General features: G+C 48.4%; 1 protein-coding gene across 1 annotated transcript in view; it reads right to left on the bottom strand.

The window, feature by feature from the left end:
- The window catches only part of GLUD1 (glutamate dehydrogenase 1), a gene marked incomplete at its 5' end in the record, with an annotated part of 50350 nt that overhangs the window by 7474 nt on the left and 17571 nt on the right, over positions 1-25305 (bottom strand). The window contains 10 exon segments of the mRNA XM_014587565.1: positions 2084-2175; positions 3439-3562; positions 5577-5657; positions 6625-6762; positions 6968-7105; positions 8500-8679; positions 12986-13080; positions 15634-15697; positions 16728-16783; positions 18209-18289. Coding sequence (XP_014443051.1) covers positions 2084-2175; positions 3439-3562; positions 5577-5657; positions 6625-6762; positions 6968-7105; positions 8500-8679; positions 12986-13080; positions 15634-15697; positions 16728-16783; positions 18209-18289 — 1049 coding nt within the window.

The following is a 25305-nucleotide window of genomic DNA, read 5'->3' as shown; positions in this document are numbered from 1 at the left end:
AGGAGTGGCGAGAGGTGCTCCCTCCCTCACCCACCCTGCCACACGCACTCGCTTCAGCCTCCCCAGGCGAGGCCTGACAGCAGCTCCAGGTGACCCTGTGGGTGTCCTCAGCCGGCCCAAGCTTTACAGCCAGACGCAGCTACAGACAGCGCCTTAGTGAGAGCCGGATGCCCAGGCCACCGCCACATCAGGTACCGCGCTTCCCTGTGCCCAGTGATCTCCAGGAGTCAACCTGTTTTAATAGACTCTCCCACTTTGTTTCTTGGATCCTGTTTAAAAACATAACGGCGATGAGCTATCCCACGCTCCTACTCTGACCGTGATGCTGCAACATGTCTATTTTCACATGCCAGAAAAAACCTCAGTGGGCCGCCTACGTGCCAAATAGCACTAATTTGGACTCATTTAAAAAGTATGTTTTTATAGTGTGTATTAGCCAAGAAACATCTGGGTTAAACTCTGCTTCGGTCAAGTTAGGAAGAGGAAGCCACTTGCTCTCCAGGTGGACACTGCTGCTTCACTTATTCATTCATTCACCTGTTCACCAACACGTTACCGAGAAGAAAATCGCGATACTGTTCCCCTGGAGCTGAGATTCCAGCGGGAGGAGACTGTAGGAATCTCCCTACAGGACGCTGAATACATCAGAGTTTGCATCTCAGCAGAGGTGGGGCTGGGACTGAGGCCTCCCGTGTTAGGAGGGTGAGGGACGAAGGGGAAGCAGTGACAGGCAATAAGAAGGAAGGGCCGGGAGGCGGGGTAGTGGCTTCCTGTTTGGAATCTGCTGTTGGGAGTGTGAGGCCTGGGGGTGGCGGATGCTTTGTGACGATCCCATCACAGAGGCAACACTCTGACAAGCAGATTCATGACATCCTGTCGCCCTGTGAGTTTCGGATCTTGAGAGCTGGCTGCTATAAACAGAGCGAGCTGCTCCTTTTCTCTCTTCGCATGCTCGCCATGCTCTGCCTGTCACTCTGCAGGCCTAAGCCTTAGCCTTTCAGCCACCGGGACTGTGTTTGTAAACAGACCTCTCTTTCCTTCCCCCAATCGCCTAAGCTCAGGTATTCCCATTAGCAACTAAAAAACAAACTAAGACATGGAAGAACACCAGGAGCATGTGGTGTTCGAGAAGCTAAAAGAAAAATATATTTCAAGAAGGGAGTGATCAACTGACGAGAGCTGCTGATGGGTCAAGCACGATGAGACCTGAAATGACCTTGGTAGGTGTCGCTGGCTACCTGGGTAAGACCGGTCAGGTGGGTGGAGTCGATACAAGGACGGAGGAAGAACTGAAGGCAGAGTGCACAATGGTCTGCTGTGCTGGGAATAAAAATGGCAGGACCCACAGGAGAGGAGCTGAGGAACAAGTGAGAACAGCTCCCATGACAGTCCTGCCTGGGGTCACTGCTCTGCTTGTGCTACGTTCTTAGGATCCATTTCCAGAGGGGAGGTTACTGTAGCACCAGAAGGTGGAGGTACCCCAACTCTCCAAACCGTCCAAGGAGCTGCGGTCTGCGTTGTCACGAGAACACAGGACGATGGCCTTCCACAGTCATGGTGAGTGTAGGAGTTGCTAATTGTTTTGTTCACGTATACATAAAATGAAATGTCCTTATTTTAATGTGATGTAATAGCCAAGTTAGCTATTTCCGCCCAGGCTTCCTCGTGACTCTGTCATTGAGGTCTCTGTCATTTCCTCCTTTGCAATGTGAATGCACCGTTAGTGCATCCTATCGACAGTTAATTAATACAAAGTGCCTCTTCTAACCTGCTCCAATGCTCTTATTTGTGTACATACAGTAATTTCAAATTGTCACACAGGTCAAATATTTACTTCCAAAACTTTCTATTTCTCTGAAGCTTAAAAGAGTTAAAATATAAAATCCTTCATGATTAGGTTAGAATCACTATTATCTGGACTGCAAAAAGTATACGAGACAGGATTATTTATTTTAAATGTTACTGGCCACTAGGGCTTGTCCTCCAGCTGCAGTCTGCAGTGAAAGGGCAGGGGCGACACTCACACGGCCCGTCACGGCCACACCGACTCCCGTCATTCATGCACACCCTGGCGGGCACTCACCGATATCCTGTCCTGGAACTCGGCCGTGGGCACAATAGGAATGGTTCCCCCGTGCTTTCCAAATTTCCTTTCTAAGCTCTCTTGAACAGACACTACAAAAGCCACAAGATCATGTAAGATAGTTAGTAGGGAAAAAATGAAGAGAACTAATTAAGAGTAGCCCTAAAGACACCCACAACCCAAACCAACAGAGTTCAGAAATCTTCAACGCTCAAGTTGTGAAAGGGTTAATCACTTAAAATCCAGTTAAAAAGGAGTATAAAAACACTTTGCCAAATTCCTATATAAATGTGAATTTAGGTCACTGCTCTGTTTCCATAACACCCATCACCAGGGTTTTCACTTGGCTCTATTAAAAAGAAAACACTGAGGGAAAAAACCAGAAACAGATGGAACACTCGCTCAGCCTAGGGAAGCTTGGCCGGAGGTCTTGGTCGTACTTCAGCTAGACGAGAAAGTCTACTCTGGATTGTGGCACTGGCTCTGCTTACAGGAAAACAAACGCCCTCATCCCGGGACTCGAATCATTCTAGCTGCCTTTCCTAAGAGCACCAGAAACAGAAATGGGCCAGCATCTGCAGTGGATTTCACAAAGAGACCACTTTTCAGGCCAGCCAGTGGCCGGGGGGGTAAGGGACCGGATCCCCCAAGCAGCCAGTGGCCGGGTGGTTAAGGCACCGGATCCCACATGGCCATTCACGTAAGCTCAAAATCCCAGAAGGGACAGTGGAGGAAGAGGAGCTGTGTGGGCGTGACCCGTGGAGAGTGCCCCCCATCTTCCTTCCTTCCGTTTTCCTCTGATGAGCAAGTATAAAAAAAAGGAGAGAACACTTTCTATAATATCACTGACTCGTAGGTTATATTCTAGGGATATTACATCACGGAATAAAGATGAGGATATAAAATATATTCAATACACCAAACAACTGCAAAACGATAAGCTTAAGACAAAATAACAACAGCTTTCTGTTCTGAGACTAAATTTTTTTCATTCTGATGTTTTGAGAGAGATTTTTGCTATAGGACACGTGCACTTGCTAGAGAGACAGGAAGCGAGAAATTACACTCCCTCCAGGGGGGAAGGTCACACCACAATCCCTTCTCCATTCTTCTCTAGGGATCTTGGGCATGCACACACACGAGCCTGGTGTGAGTTTAAGCCACCGGGTCCGGGACGAACTGTGGTCAACTACATGGGAGTCCAGCGACATAACCATTACTGCTGATGTCATCCGCTGGTCTGAGACGAAGCTTTCTAGCATTATTAAAGGGACAAGTTCTCAGAAGTGTATGCTTTCTTCACCCATTTGCTGGTCCAAAGATTATTTATGGAAGATAAGGTTACTGGAACTCACTGAGCAAGTGGTAGTTAGAATCCCTTTCATATTTGAAGGTCAAACGGCCATAGCTGACATGGTTGAGATTCTTCAGCCATTCAAAGTACGACACCGTCACTCCTCCGGCATTCAAGTAGAGATCCTAGAAGCGTGGCCAGGAGACAGCGGGTGATTAGGGAGTGGACTCATTAGGAGCTTAGGATGAACATTTTAATACCAACACGGGCTTGAGCGCTAGATTTCTCAGACACGGGCCAGCAGGCGGCACAGAGCTGAGGGTACCTTGATCCCATACGGCAAACTGAATGGTTTGAGACCCAGACCCGATGGCTTGAAAAACCATACCAGGTGCATTTATGTGCATGCCTAAAATCCCAAGAGGATAATGAAGGAGAAAGGACCACGGTGTGGCCACCCCACTGGGAGGTGATTTCTCACCTTCCCCCTCTCTGGCTCTCTCTAGTGAGTATATGTACTCTACAGCAAACTACTTAAAAACAAAAACCAAAAACAAAACCTTCAAAACTTCTCAAACGTCTCTCAGATATGTGGAAGGAATTTCACACTCAAGTTATAACTTCTTTCTTACCAGAAGGTCTCACACTAGGTCACCTGCCCACCAGTGACTGTCCACAAATGTTTGTCACCAGGGGAGCTGTGTCCACTACCTAACTGCTCTGAGTTTTTTTTTTTTTAAACACACACACACAAAGTATTCATTCAATTTAATTAAATACATTTTTTTTTATTGGCATACGCACTTAGAGAGGCAGAGAGGGAGAGAGAAGACAAGCTGTCAGGTCCAGGACTTGAACCATGGTCAGTCACATGGGAGTCCAGCACTTCAACCACCACGCCAGCTGCTGGCCCTGACTTTGAGGTGGTTTTTTTTTTTTTTTTTTAAGAGATAGCACATATGCGCCAGTGTTTGGGGAGACAGAAACAAATATTTTAGGCAGGGCCTTGCCATGCTGCGCTGCTCACGCCCCCTCCCAGGCATCTGGGACCACGGGTATGTGGCGCTGCACTGCTCTATTCAGGTTGGGTGGGGGCCGAGTCCGGGCTGGTCACGTGGTTCCAGCCACTGGGCAGTGGTGCTCTCCTGCTTGCACCAGCCTTGAGTCAAGCAGGAAGGATGCTTGTAAGGCATAAGGTTAGGAATCACAGAAAACATTAGAGTTTAAGTTTGAATAGTCTTTCTTTTTCTCAATTTTAAAAACTGAAATCTTTGACCGTGTTACAGATCAACCCAAATGTTACATACAAATAGCATGCAAACTGCTAGCTCCCTCTGAACTTCTTGCTCACATGGCTGTCAGGTGTGAAGACACCTCCCGCGAGCACACGGGGACTACGATGAAGAGCGTTACAGCAGACAAGGTCATCAGTTAGAGAATACTAAACGTTGGAAATGCTCGTCTGTTTCAGAAAGAGTCTTGTTCACGTATGGTCCCAAAACTGTCAGACCAGACGAGCAGTCAGCCCATCAGCCCTCAGCTCCAAGGGCAGAGGGGCTCTCCTCAGCCCCACTCCCATCCTCACATCACTCTTAAACACACTCACATATTATCATGCCACCCCAAGCTGGTGTCTTCCACCTGGAAAAGGTTCTGCTAGAACGCCAAGCACTGTGTCACGAGCTTGCTCTCCTGTGAAGCAGTCCCACCGAGGGACAGTCAACACCCGGGTTCCCAGGAAGCTGGAGTCACGGACCCCGAGGTCCAATGGTCCCGTAGTTGCGTTGGGCCGCACTGCTTGGGACCCTATGTCTGGAGGTGCAGCGGCCACATGAGAACCACCAGAACCCAGAGCACACTGGCCACGTCTGAGAGGGCGGATGCAGGACAGCCTTCCGGTGTAAAGTTACTCCTGGCTCTCCCCGCCCCCAAATGCTACAATAGTATTGCTAGCACTAGAGTTTTAGAAGCGTAAATACACACTCAATAGAGCTAAAGTTAAATGCCCAGGGCAAAGTGAAAACTGATGGGCCTTCTACACTAACCAGGCCTCTCCTGTCTTTTCTCAGAAGCAAAAATCAAGGTGAAGAATTCACTACCCACTGGGAAACTAATCATTCCTCTCTTCCCCAATTCCTTGCAAAAGACATCTGTAATAGTATTCCACGTATATAAAAAGCTGAGAAGCAGATAACTTACTGGAATAACCATAATGTTCCTCTCTAGGAAAATCTTATCAGCTTCTGGAGTCGTCGGCCCGTTGGCACCTTCGGCAATGATCTGCAAGGGAGGAGAGCACATGGGACCGTCAGTGCCGCTGCCAAACCCTCCACCGTGGCCGAGATGTGTGAGCTGGACATGGAGTTACGGGAGAAACAAAATCCCATTCAACTGATAGAGGATGTTTTTCTCTACAAAGTATATAAACCTACCTTTCCCCTTTTTATTTTTCTAGTTTTCTTACTTTTAAAGAGAGATTTTTGCTATAGGGCATGTGTACTTGCCAGAGACAGAGAGACAGAAAGCAAGAGATCCCCCTCCGGGGGGATGGCCATGCTGGAATCCCTCTTCCTTCAGTCTCCTCTTGGGATTTTGGGTACCCACGCACGCACACACACCTAGTGTAAGTTTTTTTTTTTTTTGGAGAGGTTTTTTTATGCTATAGGGTGCGTGCGCTCGCCAGACAGAGAGACATAGAGACAGAAAGCGAGAAATCATCCCCCGGGGGGATGGTCATGCCGCAATCCCTTCTCCTCCATTCTCCTCTCAGGATCGTGGGCATGCACGCACACATGCCCAGTGTGAGTTTTAAGCTACCAGGTCCGGGACGCGAACCGCGGTCAACTACGTGGGAGTCCAGCGACATAGCCATTGCACTAACTGCTGGTTCCCACACCTAGTGTGAGTTTTAAGCCACGGGGTCTAGGACTCAAACCGTGGTCAGCCATGTGGGAGTCCAGCGACATAACCACTACGCCATCTGCTGGTCCCAATTTCCCTGTTTTTTGTCATCACATGTTGGTTTAAAAGGACACCCACAGTGACGGTTGTACGACTTGGGATGATCGAATACACTAGAAGCCATTAAACCGTATACTTCACGTGGGTGGACTGTGTAATGTGCAAACTATACTTTAGTAAGACTGGTAAAAGACAGAAAAACAGAGGAAGCCCCACTGGACTTTTAAATGAACCGCGGCATCACTCAGGCTAAGAACGTGGACTCTGGTTTCTACCGCACTGTCACCTTGGCTTTGACTCTGGGTGCATTGGACTTGGTGAGCTGCTTCTCACTGGCAGCAGGGATCAGTATGTCACAGTCGGCCTCCAGAATGCTTCCTTCATAGGGCTTTGCCTTGGGGAAGCCCAGGATTGAGCCATGTTGCTGTAATTGATTGAAAATCAGAATTAATTGCTGCACCAAAGTGTAAATGTCTACATTTAGTGCCTATGACATGAAAATTCATTTAATAAAATTCATTTATTGAACTACATTTAAAAGATAAGCAATGGAAATAGATTTATATAAGACTTATTTTAACTTTGTAAGGTTCGGGGTGCTTCAACTATTTAAATATAGACCAACACACCAATTTGAAGTCTTCCAGTTCCTTGGGGTCAATGCCATCTGGATTCCATATGCTCCCGTCAGACTCACCAACAGCGACACACTTAGCACCGAAACGATGTAAATATCTCATAGAGTGCAGGCCCACGTTCCCAAAGCCCTGTGGAAAGCACCATGCACGGTACGAAGTTAAATCCTGGCACTGGGGAGTCAGTCTTACTTTAATCAGTGGAAATCTGCATGCTATCAATTTAGAAGCAATTCTCAGAACCCGGCAGCTGCATATAGAATGGCTGTTCAAGAATGGAGCCCAGCCTCTGCGATGGTAAGTACAGACGAGGTTTAGTGGAGTCCCCTCTGCTTTATGAAGACATGGCACTGGTGCCATCACACCGATGAGCTCAGCCCCAATGACCCGGCTGTCCTCTGGTTATAAACAGATATGCCACTGATTTGATCATGTTCAACTTAATTTAATAATGTGAAGCTTTTTTCTTTTTTTTTAAAGAGATATTTTGGCTATATATAGGGTATGTGCGTTCACTGGAAAGACAGAGAGAGACAGAAAGTTAGAAATCACTCCCCAGGGAGGATGGCCATGCTGCAATCCCTTCTCCCCCACGCTCCTGTCGGGATTTAGGGCATGCACACATGTGCCCGGTGTGCGTTTTAAGCCACTGGGCCCGGGATTCAAACTGCACTCAGCCATTTGGTAGTCCAGCAATGTAACCATTACACCATCTGCTGGTCCCATTAATGTGCAACTTAAGTGATGTTCAACTTACTTTAGGTCTCTGAAGTGAAATACATGTTAACACATCAAACAAATTTGGGTCAGTGAGGAGATCTTTCTGTATAACCAACTGTTTTAAAAATTTATGTTAGGGGCCGGCAGGTGGTATAGAGGTTAAGGGCACTGGATTTCCACATGGCCAACCATGGTTTGAGTCCTAGACTTGGTAGCTTGTTTTCTTGCTTTCCCTCTCTCTCGCTAAGTTCTCTCTGGTCAAAATAAAATAAATAAAAGTTAAATAAAATATTTCTTTAAGAAATCTCTCCTGAATATAATTTTAAGTTTAAACACCGACCTAAATAAGCTAGTGGTAATTTCATAAATACCTGAGAGACACTTAAATCAATCCTAGTCACATGAATCACACCAAGGTTTAAAAGTTAGGGGTGTATCCTGAAACGAACCATTCTAAGAGATTCCAAAGAAATCATGTTAAAATGACAAATCTAGGATAAGCACTTAGCATAATGACTGTGTCGCTGGACTCCCATGTAGTTGACCGCAGTTCAAATCCCGGACCCGGTGGCTTAAACTCACGCCAGGCGCATGTGTGTGCATGCCCAAGATTCCTAGAGGAGAATGGAGGAGAAGGGAATGCGGCGTGGTCATCCCCACTGAGGGGATGATTTCTTGCTTTCTGTCTCTCTGTCTTTCTGGCAAGTGCACGTGCTCTATAGCAAACACCACTAAAAAAAAAATTACAAATCTAATAATGTCAATATTTTAAAAATGTATACCAATTATGAAAACAGAACGTTTACCTGAACAACAAATGTCTTATCTCCAAACCCTGGAGTCATCCCTAAGATGCTCATGTAAGAAGCTTCGTTGATGAAGTTCTCGATCCCATGGAAGACTCCCCGGCCGGTAGCTGAGATGCGTCCGTGGATGCCACCCTGACTGATAGGCTTCCCAGTCACGCAGGCGTGGGCATTGATGTCCTGAGAGAGGGAGTCATAATCAAAGAAAGGAGGGGCAAGTCCACTTTCTACGATGAGCCACAGTAATGACTTAAGGCCAAAGCGCATTCTCATTTAACTAAGACCACGCTCGCTGTCTGTGTAAGCAAGTGAGCATGTGTGAGGGCACATGTCCACCAAGTGGGCAGTCTCACCTCCCGAGCTGCCTGTCCCCAGGAAAGAGAGAAAACGGTTTCCTGATAGACAAGAAGTTTAGGATTTAGCATCAAGTAAGCACAAATCAGGACTAGCAGTTGGCATAATGCCTACATCACTGGACTCCCACGTAGTTGACCACGGTTCAAGTCCTGGACCCGGTGGCTTAAACTCACACTGGGCGCGTGTGTGTGCGTGCCCAAGATCCCGAGAGGAGAATGGAGAAGGGATTGCGGTGTGGCCATCCTCCCTGGGAGGTGATTTCTCACTTTCTCTCTCTCTGGTGAGTGCACTCACCCTAGAACAAAAACCTCTCCAAAACAAAACCAAAAACAAGCAGAAGTCACAAACTCAGCGAAGTACGACCGACTAAGGCTGTCACTCCTTCAACAGGCAGCTAAGCCCTGCCAGGGTGCGCCTCCTCTCCATAAGTGCGTCGGTTTAAGCCTGAGTCAGAAGAAATGACAATTTTCTTAAAAACCAGGGAGACTCAACGTATTTTTCAGCCAAACTAACCTAGAAATTCCATAAAATGCCACACTAAACAAAATCAGAAGATAATCCTTGGTGCACCGAAGAGTGGATTAATGCAAGTACTTAAGAAATACTTAAACCTTAGAAAAAGAGGCTCGCGTGGTGAGACAAAGGTGAGTCTGAGTGAGCCAAGCACCTCTGAGCCGGCGGTCAGGTTTGTGAAGCAGAAATGGGGCTCCACCATCCCCACCACCCACTTTCCATTCTCCTTGAGTTGGGGGTGTGCGTGTATTCCCTTCTAAAAATGAGCACCCACTACGGTGTCTCACAGTGCCAGCCGTGGCCCATCCAGGATCATGGGCACACAGCACAGCACACATTTGGCGTGCACCGGGCAACCGGGGATCTGAACCCCCATCTTCCCCATGGCCGCTGGCTTTGAACCCAACGTACACGTGGTAGCCAGACATTGAGCACAGGCTCACCCTTCAGTGAAGGGAGGAAACGAGGCTGTCCCCCGTACAGACGAGCCCTCTACATGAGGCTTCTCAACCAGCGGTGGAAGTACGGACCACTTAAACCTGGGCAATCTGCTCCCAAGGGACACCCGAGCACCTCACTTCCCACCACGCGGACCACACGCCCCAGAGCTCAGGCTACCAAGACTGAAAAGTCATCGGGTCTCTATCTGTACTGCTTAAATACTTTTTACAAAGTTCATTATGTCACTTGTATAATTACCAAGAAAAAGGTTAAAGACGATGAGAAGAAGCAGACTAGTGAAGTGATTTCCAGAATCAGTGATTTTCCCAAAGCCTTCTTCCCTGAATAATTACCACTTATGAATGCAGCAGCAAACCCAGAGCCAAATGCTTTCAACAGAGAAAATGCGAATGGCAGAGCTGAAGGAGCCACTGTCTGGGGTCAGGCCTGGTGCCAGCTGCCAGGCGCCCCGGCGTTCCTAACGGTGCCAGAGCCTGGGGGAGCACTCCCCAACACTGCGCTTCTGGGTGGGGCCAGACAGAGGGCCTCCTGCGCCCAGTTCCCATCCAGACCCGAGTCAGGGAACTAGGGCTCCTCTACCTGAGCCTCAAGCGTCTTCTACCAGCAAGGTCCAGGGCCCGCTGGCAGTGCCTCACAAACTTCCTGCTGCTGCCCCCGCTGAGAGCGAGCTAGAAATAAAACACACTGCCTTCCAGGCTGCACGACTTAGCCGAGTGTCCTGCTTAAAAACAAGAGACCATCCCAGAAACTCGTTTAACATAAAAAGGTGACAGAGAGTGTCCTTGGAAAACAGTAAAAAATCAAAATCTGCTGGCATGCCTAATCTGCTCTTATGTGTTTTGGGAAACGTGTGCAATTTATACGCCATAATACTCATAAATACACGGTTCTAAGCGCATTAGATTATTAGTCAGCTAATCCTCACAACAGCTCCACGAAGCCAGGATTACTGACACGAGGGAGCCAAGGCGTGTAGACTCCCAAGTCACAGAACTGAGGAGCTGGGACCCAGGTGGTCTGCCCTGCTCCCAGCCAGCACAGCCCTGGAACGTGCTGGTCTCTAACTGGTCCTTGCCAAAGCCCATCTCCCCTCCAGCCTTTACGGAAAAGCTCCCAGGCCTCTGCTCCCTCAGGGACTTCACCACAACTGCTATCCCATCCCCTCTACATGTCCCTGATGAAAGAATCCGTGCCCAAGGCCAACACACGTGCCAACCACCACCACCTCTTCTTCGGCAGCGGCCACCGTCCCAGCTACCTCAGCTTCTCTCCAGGCCATGCCCCATGTCCCACCGCCCTGGCTCTGGCGGTCGGGGCCCCTGTAAGTCTCCCACCCCCACAACCTCTTCTGCGCTGCCCAGAGCCAGGCCGACAGTGCACACACAGCTCTGTTGCACACCTGCTCACAAGGGCCCTTCACTGGCTCCCCTCTGTTTTTAGGACAAAGACTGAAGTCGTCACTGTCACCCAGCAGCCAGCACCTGGCCTGACCTGCCACTGGCTTTCCCACCGTCCTGCGCTCACTCTGGCCAGACTGCCCTTCAGCCTTTCCAGTTCGGCGTTCCTGCACGCCAGGCCTGCGCCCAGGTGCCAGCGTCTGCTCCACACTTGCCCCCAGCCGTAGCCACTCAGCTTCAGGCCCCGAGGTTTCTTCCTCACGGCTCTGCAACAACCTCGAGCGATTACCTACTGTAGCAAACACCTGCCTGCACCTGGCCTGGCACACAGGAGGCGTGGACATCCTTTGCAGCTCTGATGCCCAACGTTTCTGTTTCTCAAGGCCCCACCCCTCTCAGAGACAGGGAGTTGAATTCCCTTGTGTCTGAGGACAGTGGCACCGCCTCTGCTCAGTTTGCATCCTCCTGCCTGGTCCTTGCTGACAGTCCCATCCCGCTCCTTGTCCCAGCATCCAGTCCACGTCACAGCCCGTGCCTGTTCTTCCCCGAGAAAGGGTGGGAGGCCAGAGGCAAAGACGCACCGCTGACGGGGCTTGGTCCTGCCTCCCGGCTCCCTTACGTCAGGCCTGGCCGAGCACCTTCAGACGGCCTGGCCAGCAGACGGCTGAGCCCTGCTGCTTCCCCGCTTCAACCCCCAGTCGCCAGATGTCAACTCTACCCGTCTTCAAGGTCAAGCCTATTTCTTTAAGAAAGTCTTCTTTCAGAAACTATAACTCTCCACTCTCTTTATATTATTTCAATTGTATAACAAATGTATCATGCTAACAAAAAGGAAAATACAATTTTTTTTTTGGGAGAGATTTTCACTGTAGGGCGTGTGCGCTCGCCAGACAGACAGACAGAGACATAGAGACAGAAAGCGAGAAATCACCCCCCAGGGGGGATGGTCACGCTGCAATCCCTTCTCCTCCATTCTCCTCTCGGGATCTTGGGCACGCACGCACACGTGCCCGGCGTGAGTTTTAAGCCACCGGGTCCGGGACACGAACCACGGTCGACTACGTGGGAGTCCAGTGACATAGCCATTACGCTAACTGCTGGTTCCCAGGAAAATACAATTTTAAAAATTTTATTTATTAAGTCCTCCTCCAAAGTAATCAGAGCTGTCAAAGCCATAGCCAAACTCTGGCGTGCTGCCGTCGTGTCTGAACTTTACCTGCTCACGTTTTTCATTCCTTTGTAAAGGAAAGTCCTCTGAGGCTAAGAGTCACAAATGATGGCCTCTCTGCATCTGCCTGCCAGTGCCTCGGCAGGGCACGCTGCCCGGGTGACGGGGCCCAGCCCCAGTGCAGAGAGCATGGAAGGACCGGCTTGACCCGTGCCCACTGCCCTGCAGTGTGTTTTCATTGCAAGAAGTGGTGCACGTGTGCACGTGTGCAATGGAGGCACCCCAGGGGCACGGGCCACTGCATCTCTTTCCCCCACTTCTCTCTCCTATCAGGACTGAGGGCATGCACACACACATGCACCAGCAATGTGAGTCAAGGCCCAAACTCAAACTGCGGTCAGCCACATGGGATGCAGCTTCCAGTGCACAGTGCTTGGTCACAGTGCTCTGGGCCAGCCCCACACAGCTCTAGGAGCAGCGAATGTAGGTGAGATAATGAGCACATCATTAAGAGAGGAGGAGAAACAGACTGCGCCTTCTGCAGCCAGCTGCAGGGTCACTCCCGGGAGACAGGGTGCAGCGTACTCACGTAGTGCCCGATGGTGCTGGCGTAGGTGTCGGCGATCCAGGACATCTCCCGCTCGCCCGTGCTCATGTCTGGCGCGGGCACGTCGATGCCAGGACCTGGGGGCAGAGGGAAGGGCAGGGCACCAGCTTTTGAGATCCTTCAGATTCAGTATGTTAACAGTCACCATGGCTAGAAAGCTTTAATTACATTTGGGTAATGAACCCAGGGCATGAAGTCCTCATTAAATATTCCACCACAAAATTTAGACTCACAATGAAAGACATTAAAGAGACCCAGGTACACGGATGGGCACCCCACGGAGACGGGCTGGGAGAGTTCACAGGCAGAACTCGGCGGCCCGCCGCAAACTGGCCGGAGTCAATCCCCATCAAAGACCCCGCTGCCTGCCTGGGCAGAAATTGACAAATGAATTCTAAACTCACAGACGGTGAAAGAGTAAGATTCAGACTCAGGATTGAGTCTTCATCTAAAACTCTGGGAGAGCTTTTAACAGACTCTTAAACAGATCAAGCTCCGTAAGGTGAAGGCCGCTCGCTCGATTTTGTTCCCTTCCGGTGACTCACACAATGCCCGGGACTTGGTAAGCACTGTTTACTGCTAAGCCTTTACTTCTGTCCAGCTGCCTGCTAGTACTTTAAAGTTTTTTAAACTGTATTTTAGCACACTGTTATATCTGAAAATAAACAATAAAAATGAACAATTAAAAAAAGAAAAAGCTCTGGGAAGAGAGAAAATAGATAAACCACATCACTTTTACAGGTCTGCCTAGAAGTGGGAAAGCTCTTGCCCACCTCCCGTGCCACAGCTTTCTGAGCGGGTGTCAGTTTACTCACACCACGGGTCAGCGAGGCTGCTGCACAAGCAGGTCAGTCCAGTGACTAGAATCTGAGTTTTGTTCTTTCAGTGTTCTAACGGATCGTTTCTGAAACTAGAAAGTACTTTCCGTCAAGACTGGTCAGATTAAGCTGGACACATCCCAGAGACAGGCAGAGAATGACTACATAAAGTCGAGTCACCCAAGAGTATTTTTTTTTTTGGAGAGGTTTTTCACTATAGGGCGCGTGCGCTCGCCAGACAGACAGAGAGAGACAGAGAGACAGAAAGCAAGAAATCACCCCCCAGAGGGGATGGCCACGCCGCAATCCCTTCTCCTCCATTCTCCTCTCAGGATCTTGGGCACGCACGCACACGCGCCTGGCGTGAGATTTAAGCCACCAGGTCCGGGACGCGAACCGCGGTCGACTACGTGGGAGTCCAGCGACATAGCCATTATGCTAACTGCTGGTTCCCACCCAAGAGTATTAAACACACGTGGAATCTCGGCAAAGGGGAGGTGTGATATAAAGGGTCTGAAGGCCACCCTGGCCGGCCCTGACTTTGCAGGTACTTCTTCTCTAAGAGCAAGGGAGGCAGTCGGCGCACGCGAGCACCTGGCAGCAGGCTTCTCCTGGAAGTGCTGCACGAGCGCTGTGCACTCGTGGGACGGGCACGACAAAGTGCCTTTCACATCAGGAAAGACAGGTCAAAGCCAGCCCGGCTCCAGTGCTCGCTGTACTCTATTTTTAAAAATTACTTAAATTATTTTATTTATTTATTTATTTAAATTTGACGAGAGAAAGACACACACAGAGAGAGAAGGATAAAATGAGAAAGCAAGCCTCCAGGTCCAGGACTCGAACCATGGTCAGCCATGTGGGAGTGTCTAAGCACCTTAACCACCACGCCACCTGCTGGTTCCAGTCAATCATTTTCTTTATGTTTAACTAGGCTACTGTGACAAACTGTGTTTTATCTTACTCAAATTAATTAAAAACTAGACTAAGAAAAGAAATATACAGACTCAAATTACTTGAAAACTAAAGAGAAAATGAACATTTATTTATGCATCACAGAAAAGAACACTCGCGTATCACCACATAAGCACAGATCACAGGACACAGCGGGAGCTCAGAGATCCTCAAGGCACTGATGCAAGTGACCACTTAGCCTTGCTGCCTGGCCTCGCTGTTCTCAAGTGGCAGCCACATGTGTCTAAGATCTACACTTCTGGCCAGCAGGTGGTGTGGTGGTTAAGGGTGCTGGACTTCCACACGGCTGACCACGGTTTGAGTCCTGGACCCAGTGGCTTGCTTTCTCGCTTTCTCAACCCCCCTCCACCCTGGTCAAATCAGAATAAATAAATAATAAAGTTAAATAAAATAATTCAAAAACAAAACAAAACTCTAGTTCCAAAAGCCATTACATTTCTCACTGCTTCAAGAACAAAATTGACATTTTTCAAAACTACTTCTCACATATTAGAAAATGTTTTAAAATGAGATACTATTTAGTTTCTGAAGTATGGCCTCGGTCTTTCTGGACGTCTCAGCAGGGACTGAGCCAGGCTGCTGCACTGACCCAAACTCTTACCACGTCCACACACAGAGAGGAAAAGCAGTTCTTTCATTTCTCGTGTCCTCACTACCCGAGACCATAAATTTCTTTGACCTTATCTGGAGATGTGCTGTGAACAGGACTGGCTGTGCCCCCAGGTCTGCTATCAAACCTACTTCTGAGAGGGCAACTCCATTGGGCACGTAAGACTGGTGTAACTGGAGACCGGCTGTAGGTGCCCCGCGTTGTGTGGAAACCCGCACTGCAGTACATACCAATAAAGCCCTTCTTGGCCAGCTCCATGGTGAACCTCCTCGTGATCTTTTCCAACTCATTATCCTGTAAAGAAAAGAAAATGGCAAAACTCATAATTGAAAAAAAAGAATTTAAAAATCACTTGGGAAGAAATAATTACATCATATTTTCATATTTCCTCTCTTGTTTTTTTTTGGAGAAGAGGGGAGTGAGAGAGTAAGGCGAGAGAGACAGAGGGAGGCATTTTGGTCGGCGTCACCACACAGTGGTCCTCCTGCCCAACTCCTAGCCGGCCAGGACCACTTGGGCACGCTGGGCCTCCACGTGGCCTCCCCTGCAAGCGCCCTTGTGCCCTGCCAGCTGGGCCTGCATTTTCTATCTGCCATATTTTCTGTATCTCCTCATGTGACCATCAGGACAGTTCATAAAGCAGGCATTTTCATTATCAAGTTGAGAAAGCAAGGGATAAGAAATCAGGTTAGAAAACCAAGACAGCAGAAGTGGGGCTCAAATCCGAGTTCCGCTTTGTATTAATTCCTCAGTTAAAATAACCCAAAGTCTTAATAGACGCCAACTGGAAAGGGAAGTAACTATTAATATGGACGCCATGACCCATTGCCACGGTATATTTTAATTTAGACGCCAAGTTTTAAACAAGGTATAATCATGTGTATATCATGTTTGTATGCGGATCATGAATTCGGCAATAGGTAAAGCGCTGTAATGATTAGTTTTCATTAACCTGGAACTGACAAGATAAACAGTAAGATTTTTACCAGATTTGTTAAAGTATCTGTCCTAGAAAAAGATTCCAACACACGGTCAGCTCACAGTAATTCTGAACATGGATAAGTACCTAACAATAAGACAGTATAAATAACAATATGTCATAACAATATGACAGTATAAATAACAATATGACAGTATAAACAACCTTTTAACCAAGTAAGACGACGAATATGGGCACTGCCATTCAGCAGGCGACTGCCACAGGGCAGAGCAGTGAGCTAATCGTAGGCTTATTTTCCCACACTGTGCAATGCGGTGGGACCATTTGTCTTGCTGGCAGGGAGACACAGCAAAGCCTGCGGCACAATGCAGCTGTGGCACTTACGGTGTAGTTCTTGGGGTTGATCTTGACACCGGCTTTCGCACCCCCAAACGGCACATCTGAAAGGAAGGGGTGAGTTACTGCTCCATACAGAGGTTGAAAGTGAAGACAGAAAGTCCCATGCACTACCACAAAAATGGGCCATGCTTCCAGCTCTAATTTCAAAAAGGGCAAGAAATAGATCTACACAGCTTCCTCCTAACACATATTTAAGCCACACTTTACTGAACAGAAGCTCTAAAGCCAGCAAGTTCTAAGGTGCAGTTCTCCCAGGGTGTCTGCATGGGACGAGTCCCATGAGCCCCGTGGACACCAGGTCTGAGGACGCTTGAGCCCTCACATAAGCAGTGCGTCTGCACACGCTGTGCCCACGCGCCTGGACACTTGAGGCCATCGCGCTCACTCGTGACACCCCACACGGCATCACTGGCTGCTACGCTGTGTCCCATCTGCGTTATTTTTTTGCCGTATCCGCACTGCTGTCCTGTTCTCACTCCGGTCTGCTCAGTCTCTAGATGCAGAAGCCTGGGCGCAGAGGCCACGTGCATGCTGAGCTGGTGCTTCTCTACCTCAGCACGTGCCACGCGCTCCCCTCACGGTGCCTGGTCCTACTTACAGAGCACGTAAAGAAATGCAGGACAAGGACTTATAAGGGGTCTTCCAAGAGCTCATGGAGAATGAATATGAATAAATTAAGCCAGAGCATGGACAACCACTACGTTTCCGCCCAGCATGTACCGACGGCCCCACGCTACGGCAGCACCCGAAGGCCTCGGTCGCACAGCGACAGAGCAATGGTGGAGACTTGCAGTTGCTTGTGGCGGCCGTGGGCAACCTGTGGAAAAACATTTTTAACTGCCAGAGGGTGCGTGAAACAGACACTCTCCTCGCTGAGAGACCTGGTCACGCTGTAATCCTTCTCCTCCACTCCTCCTTCCTCTCAGGATGTTTGGCATGAATGCACATGTGCCTGCTGGGCTTCGAACTACTGTCAGCCATGTAGGACCTGGCTCCCTTAACTGTCAGACCACAGGGTTCCCTGAGGAAATTTTTAATGGGCACAAGAACATATGTAAATAGGCAGAAGAGACTACAGGATGGTGTGCCACGACACAGGAAAAACACGGATGGTTAATACATACCTTAAAACACACAACACACTGGAGCTCTTATCAGATGTGCATAATATAATGTAATGTTCAACATGAAGATGAACATACGTATCTTTGATAGCCAGGCTGCAATCCCTTCTCCTCCATTCTCCTCTCGGGAATCTTGGGCATGCATGCACACCTGCCCAGTGTGTGTTTAAGCCACTGGGTCCGGGACTCGAACCACAGACCAGATGAGTAACAACGTAAGCCTTAAAAAATACTACTTAAAAAAAAAAAGTTCTAATAAAGTCTGTTTCTACAGACCCGTACAGGACTCTGTATGTAGGCCTTCCTGACAAGCCCTCAGTGGGGACAGATGTGGCCACTCACCAACCACGGCGCACTTGTATGTCATCAGGGAGGCCAGAGCTTTCACCTCATCCACACTCACGTCGGTGCTGTAACGGATACCTGGTGATATTTTTAAAAGGGGGGAGAAAGAGGAGAAATGTATTTAGTAAGTTAAATGAAAAAGCCCCAAATCAAAAATGTTCACACGTCCCCGTTTTCCACCTGGGTCATTTCCAAGAACGCTCGCAGTAAATTAGGCACGGAAGCCCCAGAGACCGCCAGCATGAGTCCAAGCGAAGGGCTGCTGTTGCCGACAGGCGCACTGAAGAGCGGAGTTTGGTCTACGTGGCCAAGACAAAAAGAAGGGCACCAAAGGACCAGCAGATGGAGTAAGGTTACATGGCTGGACTCCCACTCAGTCGACTGCGGTTTGAGTCCCAGACCTGGCGCTTAAGCTCATGCTACGTGTGGCGAGCCCAAAATCTCAAGAGAATGGAGGAGTTGGATTGCAGCATGGCCCCCCTCTTTGGGGGTTGATTTCTCACTTTCTGTCTGTCTCTCTGGGCAAGCACCCTACAGCAAAAAGCTCTCTTAAAAAACAAAAAAAGAATGGTGCTGAAGCCCAGTGTCCACTCTCTGGTGTGAGTTAGAAGCACTGGGCACGGAGTTCTGGACTTAAAGACAGATAAATGAGACAGTCCCTGCCTCTCAGGAACCTAAAATCCAATGGGAAATAATAGCAAATACGATTTTTGGAAGATAAAAATGACTTTTGAGTAAGTTTTCTATAGTTCCCAGGAGCCAACTAGATGAGTGAAGTGTTTTTTATTGGTTTTTTTTTTTTTAAAGGTTTTTGCCATAAGGTGTGTGTGCTCACTGGGGACAGACAGAGACATAGTGAAAGTTAAGTGAGAAATCATACCCGGGGACGGCCACGATACAACCTCTTCTCCTCCTGGGATTTTGGGCACACATGTCCGTACACCTGTCAAGCTGCCAGGTCCAGGATTTGAACTGGGGTCAGTAGGTGGGAATCCAGTGCCTTAACCACCACACCACCTGCTGGCCCCAATTAGTGAAGGTATCCTGCTTTCTGGGGCTGACAGGTGGCTGCATGGTGCTTAAGGATGTTGGACTCCCACATGGCCAATTGACCATGGTTCCCAGACCCAGCAGCTTGCTTTCTCATTTTCCCTCCCCACCCCACACTGGCCAAATTAAAATAAATAAATAAATAAAGTTCAATAAAATAACTTATTTTTTAAAAATCCTGCTTTCTGATGTAAATACATAGGGCTACTTACTGGACAGTCACCAGGTCTGACAGTCAACGTCAACACCAGTTCCAGCTCAACATTGGACTCAGAGGTTCTGGCTTCGAAAGGATGGGCCCAGTTAGAGGTCCCTCCTTTTCCCCACCCAACTGCCAGCTTCTCTCAACTAGGAGATGGGAGTGCCATCCCTGCCCCTTCCGGGAAGAGCCAGCCCTGTACCACCTGGGTAGGTGCGGGAGGTGGCCATGCAAAGAGGCAACCATGTGCCCTGCTGGGCCTATACCCAGAAGACACTGGGAGACACGCTAAGTCCACTCCTTGGCTGAGGGTCTCGGTCAGTCGCCCTCCCGGGGGGGGGGTAGGTCAGGCCACCTGTACTTCTGTACAGTCAGTCCACGTCCTCTCAGCTCCCAGGAAGCCCTGAGCACACACTGCCTGTGGTCCCGACACTGTGGGTGTGCGAGTGTGCACATGTGCAGGACCCCCAGGCGAAGCTGCATGTTTCTACCCTTTGTCCCCACAGGCTCTGTACCCCCACCCCCCCCAAGGCTGGTACAACCCCACTGAGAGTCATGGGTAAGTTTGTTGGCCTGAGGGCCCCTCTCAAAGGTCAGGCAGAAGGTACCGCAGCATCTCATGAACTGGCAGTTAGAGAACTTTCCAAGTCAATTTAAAAAGCTGGCTTTTTTTATTCATTTCAGAAAACATCAACCTACATATTAATGCTGTTTTAAGAGAAGTCTGTCTGTTAGAAGACCATAAGGAGAAAAGTCTGAAGCTGAGCATAATTTCTGTAGTCTATTAGAAAAACAAGAAAATGATTGGTTTTAATTTTTTTTTGGGGGGGAGGGGGTTGAGATTTTTGCTATAGGGCGTGTGTGCTCGCCAGAAAAGACAGAAAGCCAGAAATCACCCCCCAGGGGGAGATGGCCACGCCACAATCCCTTCTCCATTCTCCTCTCAGGATCTTGGGCATGCACGCACACGTACCCAATGTGAGTTTAAGCCACTGGGTCTGGGATTCAAACTGCAGTCAACTACATGGGAGCTCAGCGACATAGCCATTATGCTAACTGCAGGTCCCGAATGGTTTTAATTTTTAAGGTGTCTGCCATGGGGCACGTGAAAGAGAGGAAAAGTGACAAATCATCCCCCAGAGGCATGGCCAGACTGAAATACCTTCTCCTCCTGGAATTTTGGGAACACACCCACAAGAGTCAAGCGTGCTTTTCAAGCCACCCTCTAGGACTCAAACTCTCGTCAGCCATGGGGGGAGTCCAGTGCCTTAGCCACCACACCACCTGCTGGTCCTGTGATTGTTTTTAATTTGCTAGGGGGTGTGTGGCTCGCCAGAGACAGAGAAAAGAAAAGTCAGAAAGCACCCTCTTTTTGATTATATTAATTCTTCCAATCCATGAACATGGGATGTCCTTCCATTTTTTGGTGTCATTTTCAATTTCTTTTTATAGCTTCTCATAGTTTTCCTTGTGGAGGTCTTTAACTTCTTTGGTTTATTCCTAAATATCGAATACTTTTGGTGGCTATGGTAAATGGAATAACTTTTTTCAGTTCTATCTCAGTCTGCCTGTTATTCGCATATAGAAATGCTATCGACTTCTGTATATTAATTTTATATCCTGCAACTTTACTGTAATCATGTATTACTTCCAGTAATTTTTCCATGGAGACCATTGGGTCTTCTATGTATATAATCATGTCGTCTGCAAATAGAGAGAGTTTCACCTCTTTTTTTCCTATTTGGATGCCCTTTATATTTTCCTCTTTTCTGACTGGGTTGGCGAGGACTTCCAGTACTATATTGAAAAGGAGTGGAGACAGTGGGCATCCTTGTCTTGTTCCGGTGTTTAGTGGGAAAGCTTTCAGCTTTTCTCCATTGAGGATGATGTTCGATACGGGTTTTCCATAGATGGCTTTTATTGTATTGAGAAATGGCCCTTCTATGCAGATTTCGCTGAGAGTCTTGATCATGAAGGGATGTTGTATCTTATCAAATGTTTTTTCTGCATCAATTGATATGACCATATGGTTTTTATCTTTGTTCCTGTTAATATGATGTATTACATTTATGGTTTTGCGTATGTTGAACCAACCTTCCATTCCTGGAATAAAGCCTACCTGATCATGGTGTATGAGCTTCTTTATAAGTTGTTGAATATGATTTGCTAGTATCTTGTTGAGAATCTTTGTGTCTATGCTCATCAGAGATATTGCTCTATAGTTTTCCTTTCTTGTCCTGTCCTTATCTGTTTTAAGGATAAGGGTGATAGAGGCTTCACAGAATGAATTTGGAAGAGATTCACCCTTTTGGATCTTTAGAAATAATGTGAGCAGAATGGGAGTTAACTCTTCCTTGAAAGTTTTGTAGAATTTTGAAGTGAATCAATCAGGGCAGGGCTTTTCTTTGTTGGGAGGTTATTTATTACTGATTCAATCTCCTGGCTTGTTATGGACTTATTCAGACTTTCTATATCACATATTGAAATGCTCACATTGTAGGATAAACAATGCGATTGAATGTATATACAAAAAAAGAAATAAATTTTTAAAAAAATCAGAAAGTTAAAAAAAAAAAAAAAGAAAGAAAGAAAAGAAAGCACCCTTCACGGGCAGTGGTCATGCTGCAATCCTGTCTCCTCCGTCTTTGGGCACGCATGCACACATGCCACACACGTGCACGGGACTCAAATGACTCAGCTGGCTAGGTGGGGTCCAACTGCCTTCAGCACCACGCCACCAGCCGGCCGACAGCTCGTTTTCCTCACACGCACAGACATCTGCACAACCCACTCCCCATGCCTGCAGGTCTCTGTTAAGAGCTCCTCATTCTAAGCCCCCAGCCCCACAGCCCCTCGCAACACTTGTCATTGACGACCCTGGCTCGCTGTCTGGTGTGCCCCATGCAGAGGCCACGCCACGAAGGCAGGCCTCACCTTGCTTACTGTTCTAACTCCCAACGCCATACACAGAAAATGACTACTAAGTACTCAAAGGCATTCTGAATGAACACATGGATTTTAGTTTGTCAGAGGGCACGTGTGCTCACCAGAGATTAACACATCCCCAAAGAGGTGTGGTCACACTGCAGTCCGTTCTCCATTTGTACACTGGGGTGAGACTTTGGGCTTGGATGCACGTGCACCCAGCATGGTTTTCAAGCTGCCTCTCCTGCCCTTCCTTGGTCCACTGTCGCTGCTGTGAAGCCCCAGCCTGGGCCCCCATCGCCAGACCGTCGGCATTAGGAAGGACAAAGCAGTTTCAGGCACCTCCACCTCCGCCTCTCCTGCCCTGCCCTGGGCCCACCTCCGAGTGGCCATGGCTGGCCAGGTGGGGTACGGCTTCCTTTACTGCACCACAGGTCAGCTCTGAGTGTTTCTTGACACTCGAAATTTAAGGTAAAAAGTCAGAAAAGCAATGGTCACTAAAATTCTGACACGTTTAAGTTTTAAACAGTTTACTATAAACATCCATATATATCATGAAAGGTCTGAAAGTACTAACAGTTAACATAGCATGTCCCACTCAAAGTACTTCAAGGCGCTGGCAGGTGGCTGATGGTTAAGGCACTGGACTCCCACATGGCTGAGTGTGGTTTGAGTCCCGGAAGTGGCAACTTGCTTTCTCACTTTCTGTCTCTCGCTCTGATGAGCATATGTGCCTTACAGCAATAATACTACTAATAAGAATAAGTAGTAAAAAATTCTTTAAGGAAAAAAATCAAAATAAAATTTGTAAATAAGATGAAACAACTATATTTCTTCCTATTGCTAGAGGGCGTGAGTGTTCCTCAGAAAGATGAGATGAGAGGAGAGAAGAGAAAGAAGCTCCCAGTGGGGCCTGGGCATGCCACAATCCCTTCTCTGCCATTTCTCCAGCCTGAGCATGCTTTTCAAGCCTTCAGGGCTGGCTCCAGACATTTTTATCTTCTAACAAAAATTCTGTTTGAACACTTCCGTGTTTTTCAAATGATTAAAAATGCTATTATAAGAACGTGGCTCGTCAGTCAGTGGGAAGTGCGCGAGGGCGGCGGTCCGGGTGCCCGCAGCCGGCACATGGAGTGGGCCAGCGCTGCGCTCCGACCAGTCAGGACGAGGACCGACGAGGACCTGGCGTGGCGCACATGCTTCACCTCTGCTCTGCCCAGGGCGGTGCTTCTACGGGGCGGGCACTTCCGAGAAGCCTGCTGGGTGATTTTGCTGTGAATGCCAGAGTGCACCCAGCCTCAGCGGCACTGCCCATATACCCCTGGTCTGCACGGGGCGCTCTGTGGCAAGGCCTGCCCGCAGGGACGGTGACGCTGGCACTGGTGCCGAACCACACGGTACTGGCACACAGCACGCCGACTAGTTAAAAAAAAAAAAACGGGGACCAGCAATTAGCGTAATGGCTATGTCGCTGAACTCCCATGTAGCCGACTGTGGTTCGAGTCCCGGATCTGGTGACTTAAACTCATGCCCGGCGCATGTGCGTGCCCAAGATTCCGAGGAGAATGGAGGAGAAGGGACTGCGGTGTGGCCATCCCCCCTGGGGGGTGATTTCTCACTTTCTGTCTGTCTCTCTCTCTTTCTGGCGAGCGCACAGGCCCTATAGCAAAAACCTCTCCAACAAAACAAAACAAAACAAAACAAAACAAAGTGTCTAAATAGATGGGGGTTAAAACAGCTTAACAAATCTTGATCTTACTACTTCTTAAGACAGAGCCACAGGGAGCAGGTAAATCAATGAATTAGTATTTTCCTCCCTGCACAGAAATCATTTTTTCATTCCTCTTTTAGAACCTGGGGAGTGGTGACTATGTTTTTAAAAATTTTCTTGCTTCTTCTTTTTATTTATTTTTTATTTTTTGGAGAGTTTTTTTTTTGCTATAGGCCGTGTGCGCTTGCCAGACAGACAGAAAGCAAGAAATCACCCCCCGGGGGGATGGTCACGCCGCAATCCCTTCTCCTCCATTCTCCTCTTGTGATATTGGGCACGCACGCACACGTGCCTGGCGTGAGTTTTAAGCCACCGGGTCCGGGATGCAAACTGTGGTGGACTACGTGGGAGTCCAGCGACACAGCCATTATGCTAACTGGTGGTTCCCTTGCTTTCTTTTTTTTAAAAAGAATTATTTTAACTTTATTTCTGGCTCTTCCTTTAAATTTGATGGGGGTGGGGGGAAGAGAAAGCTGCCAGGTCCAGGATTTGAACCATGGTTAGCCATGAGAGTCCAGCGCCCTTAACCACTACGCCCTCTGTCTCTCGCTCTGATGAGCATATGTGCCTTACAGCAATAATACTACTAATAAGAATAAGTAGTAAAAAATTCTTTAAGGAAAAAAATCAAAATAAAATTTGTAAATAAGATGAAACAACTATATTTCTTCCTATTGCTAGAGGGCGTGAGTGTTCCTCAGAAAGATGAGATGAGAGGAGAGAAGAGAAAGAAGCTCCCAGTGGGGCCTGGGCATGCCACAATCCCTTCTCTGCCATTTCTCCAGCCTGAGCATGCTTTTCAAGCCTTCAGGGCTGGCTCCAGACATTTTTATCTTCTAACAAAAATTCTGTTTGAACACTTCCGTGTTTTTCAAATGATTAAAAATGCTATTATAAGAACGTGGCTCGTCAGTCAGTGGGAAGTGCGCGAGGGCGGCGGTCCGGGTGCCCGCAGCCGGCACATGGAGTGGGCCAGCGCTGCGCTCCGACCAGTCAGGACGAGGACCGACGAGGACCTGGCGTGGCGCACATGCTTCACCTCTGCTCTGCCCAGGGCGGTGCTTCTACGGGGCGGGCACTTCCGAGAAGCCTGCTGGGTGATTTTGCTGTGAATGCCAGAGTGCACCCAGCCTCAGCGGCACTGCCCAT

This window comes from Tupaia chinensis, unplaced genomic scaffold (assembly GCF_000334495.1).
Source record: "Tupaia chinensis unplaced genomic scaffold, TupChi_1.0 Scaffold000221_1, whole genome shotgun sequence".
Classification (NCBI taxonomy): domain Eukaryota; kingdom Metazoa; phylum Chordata; class Mammalia; order Scandentia; family Tupaiidae; genus Tupaia; species Tupaia belangeri.
The sequence above is the reverse complement of the archived record's forward strand: the minus strand, read 5'-3'. Positions and strand labels throughout refer to the sequence as shown.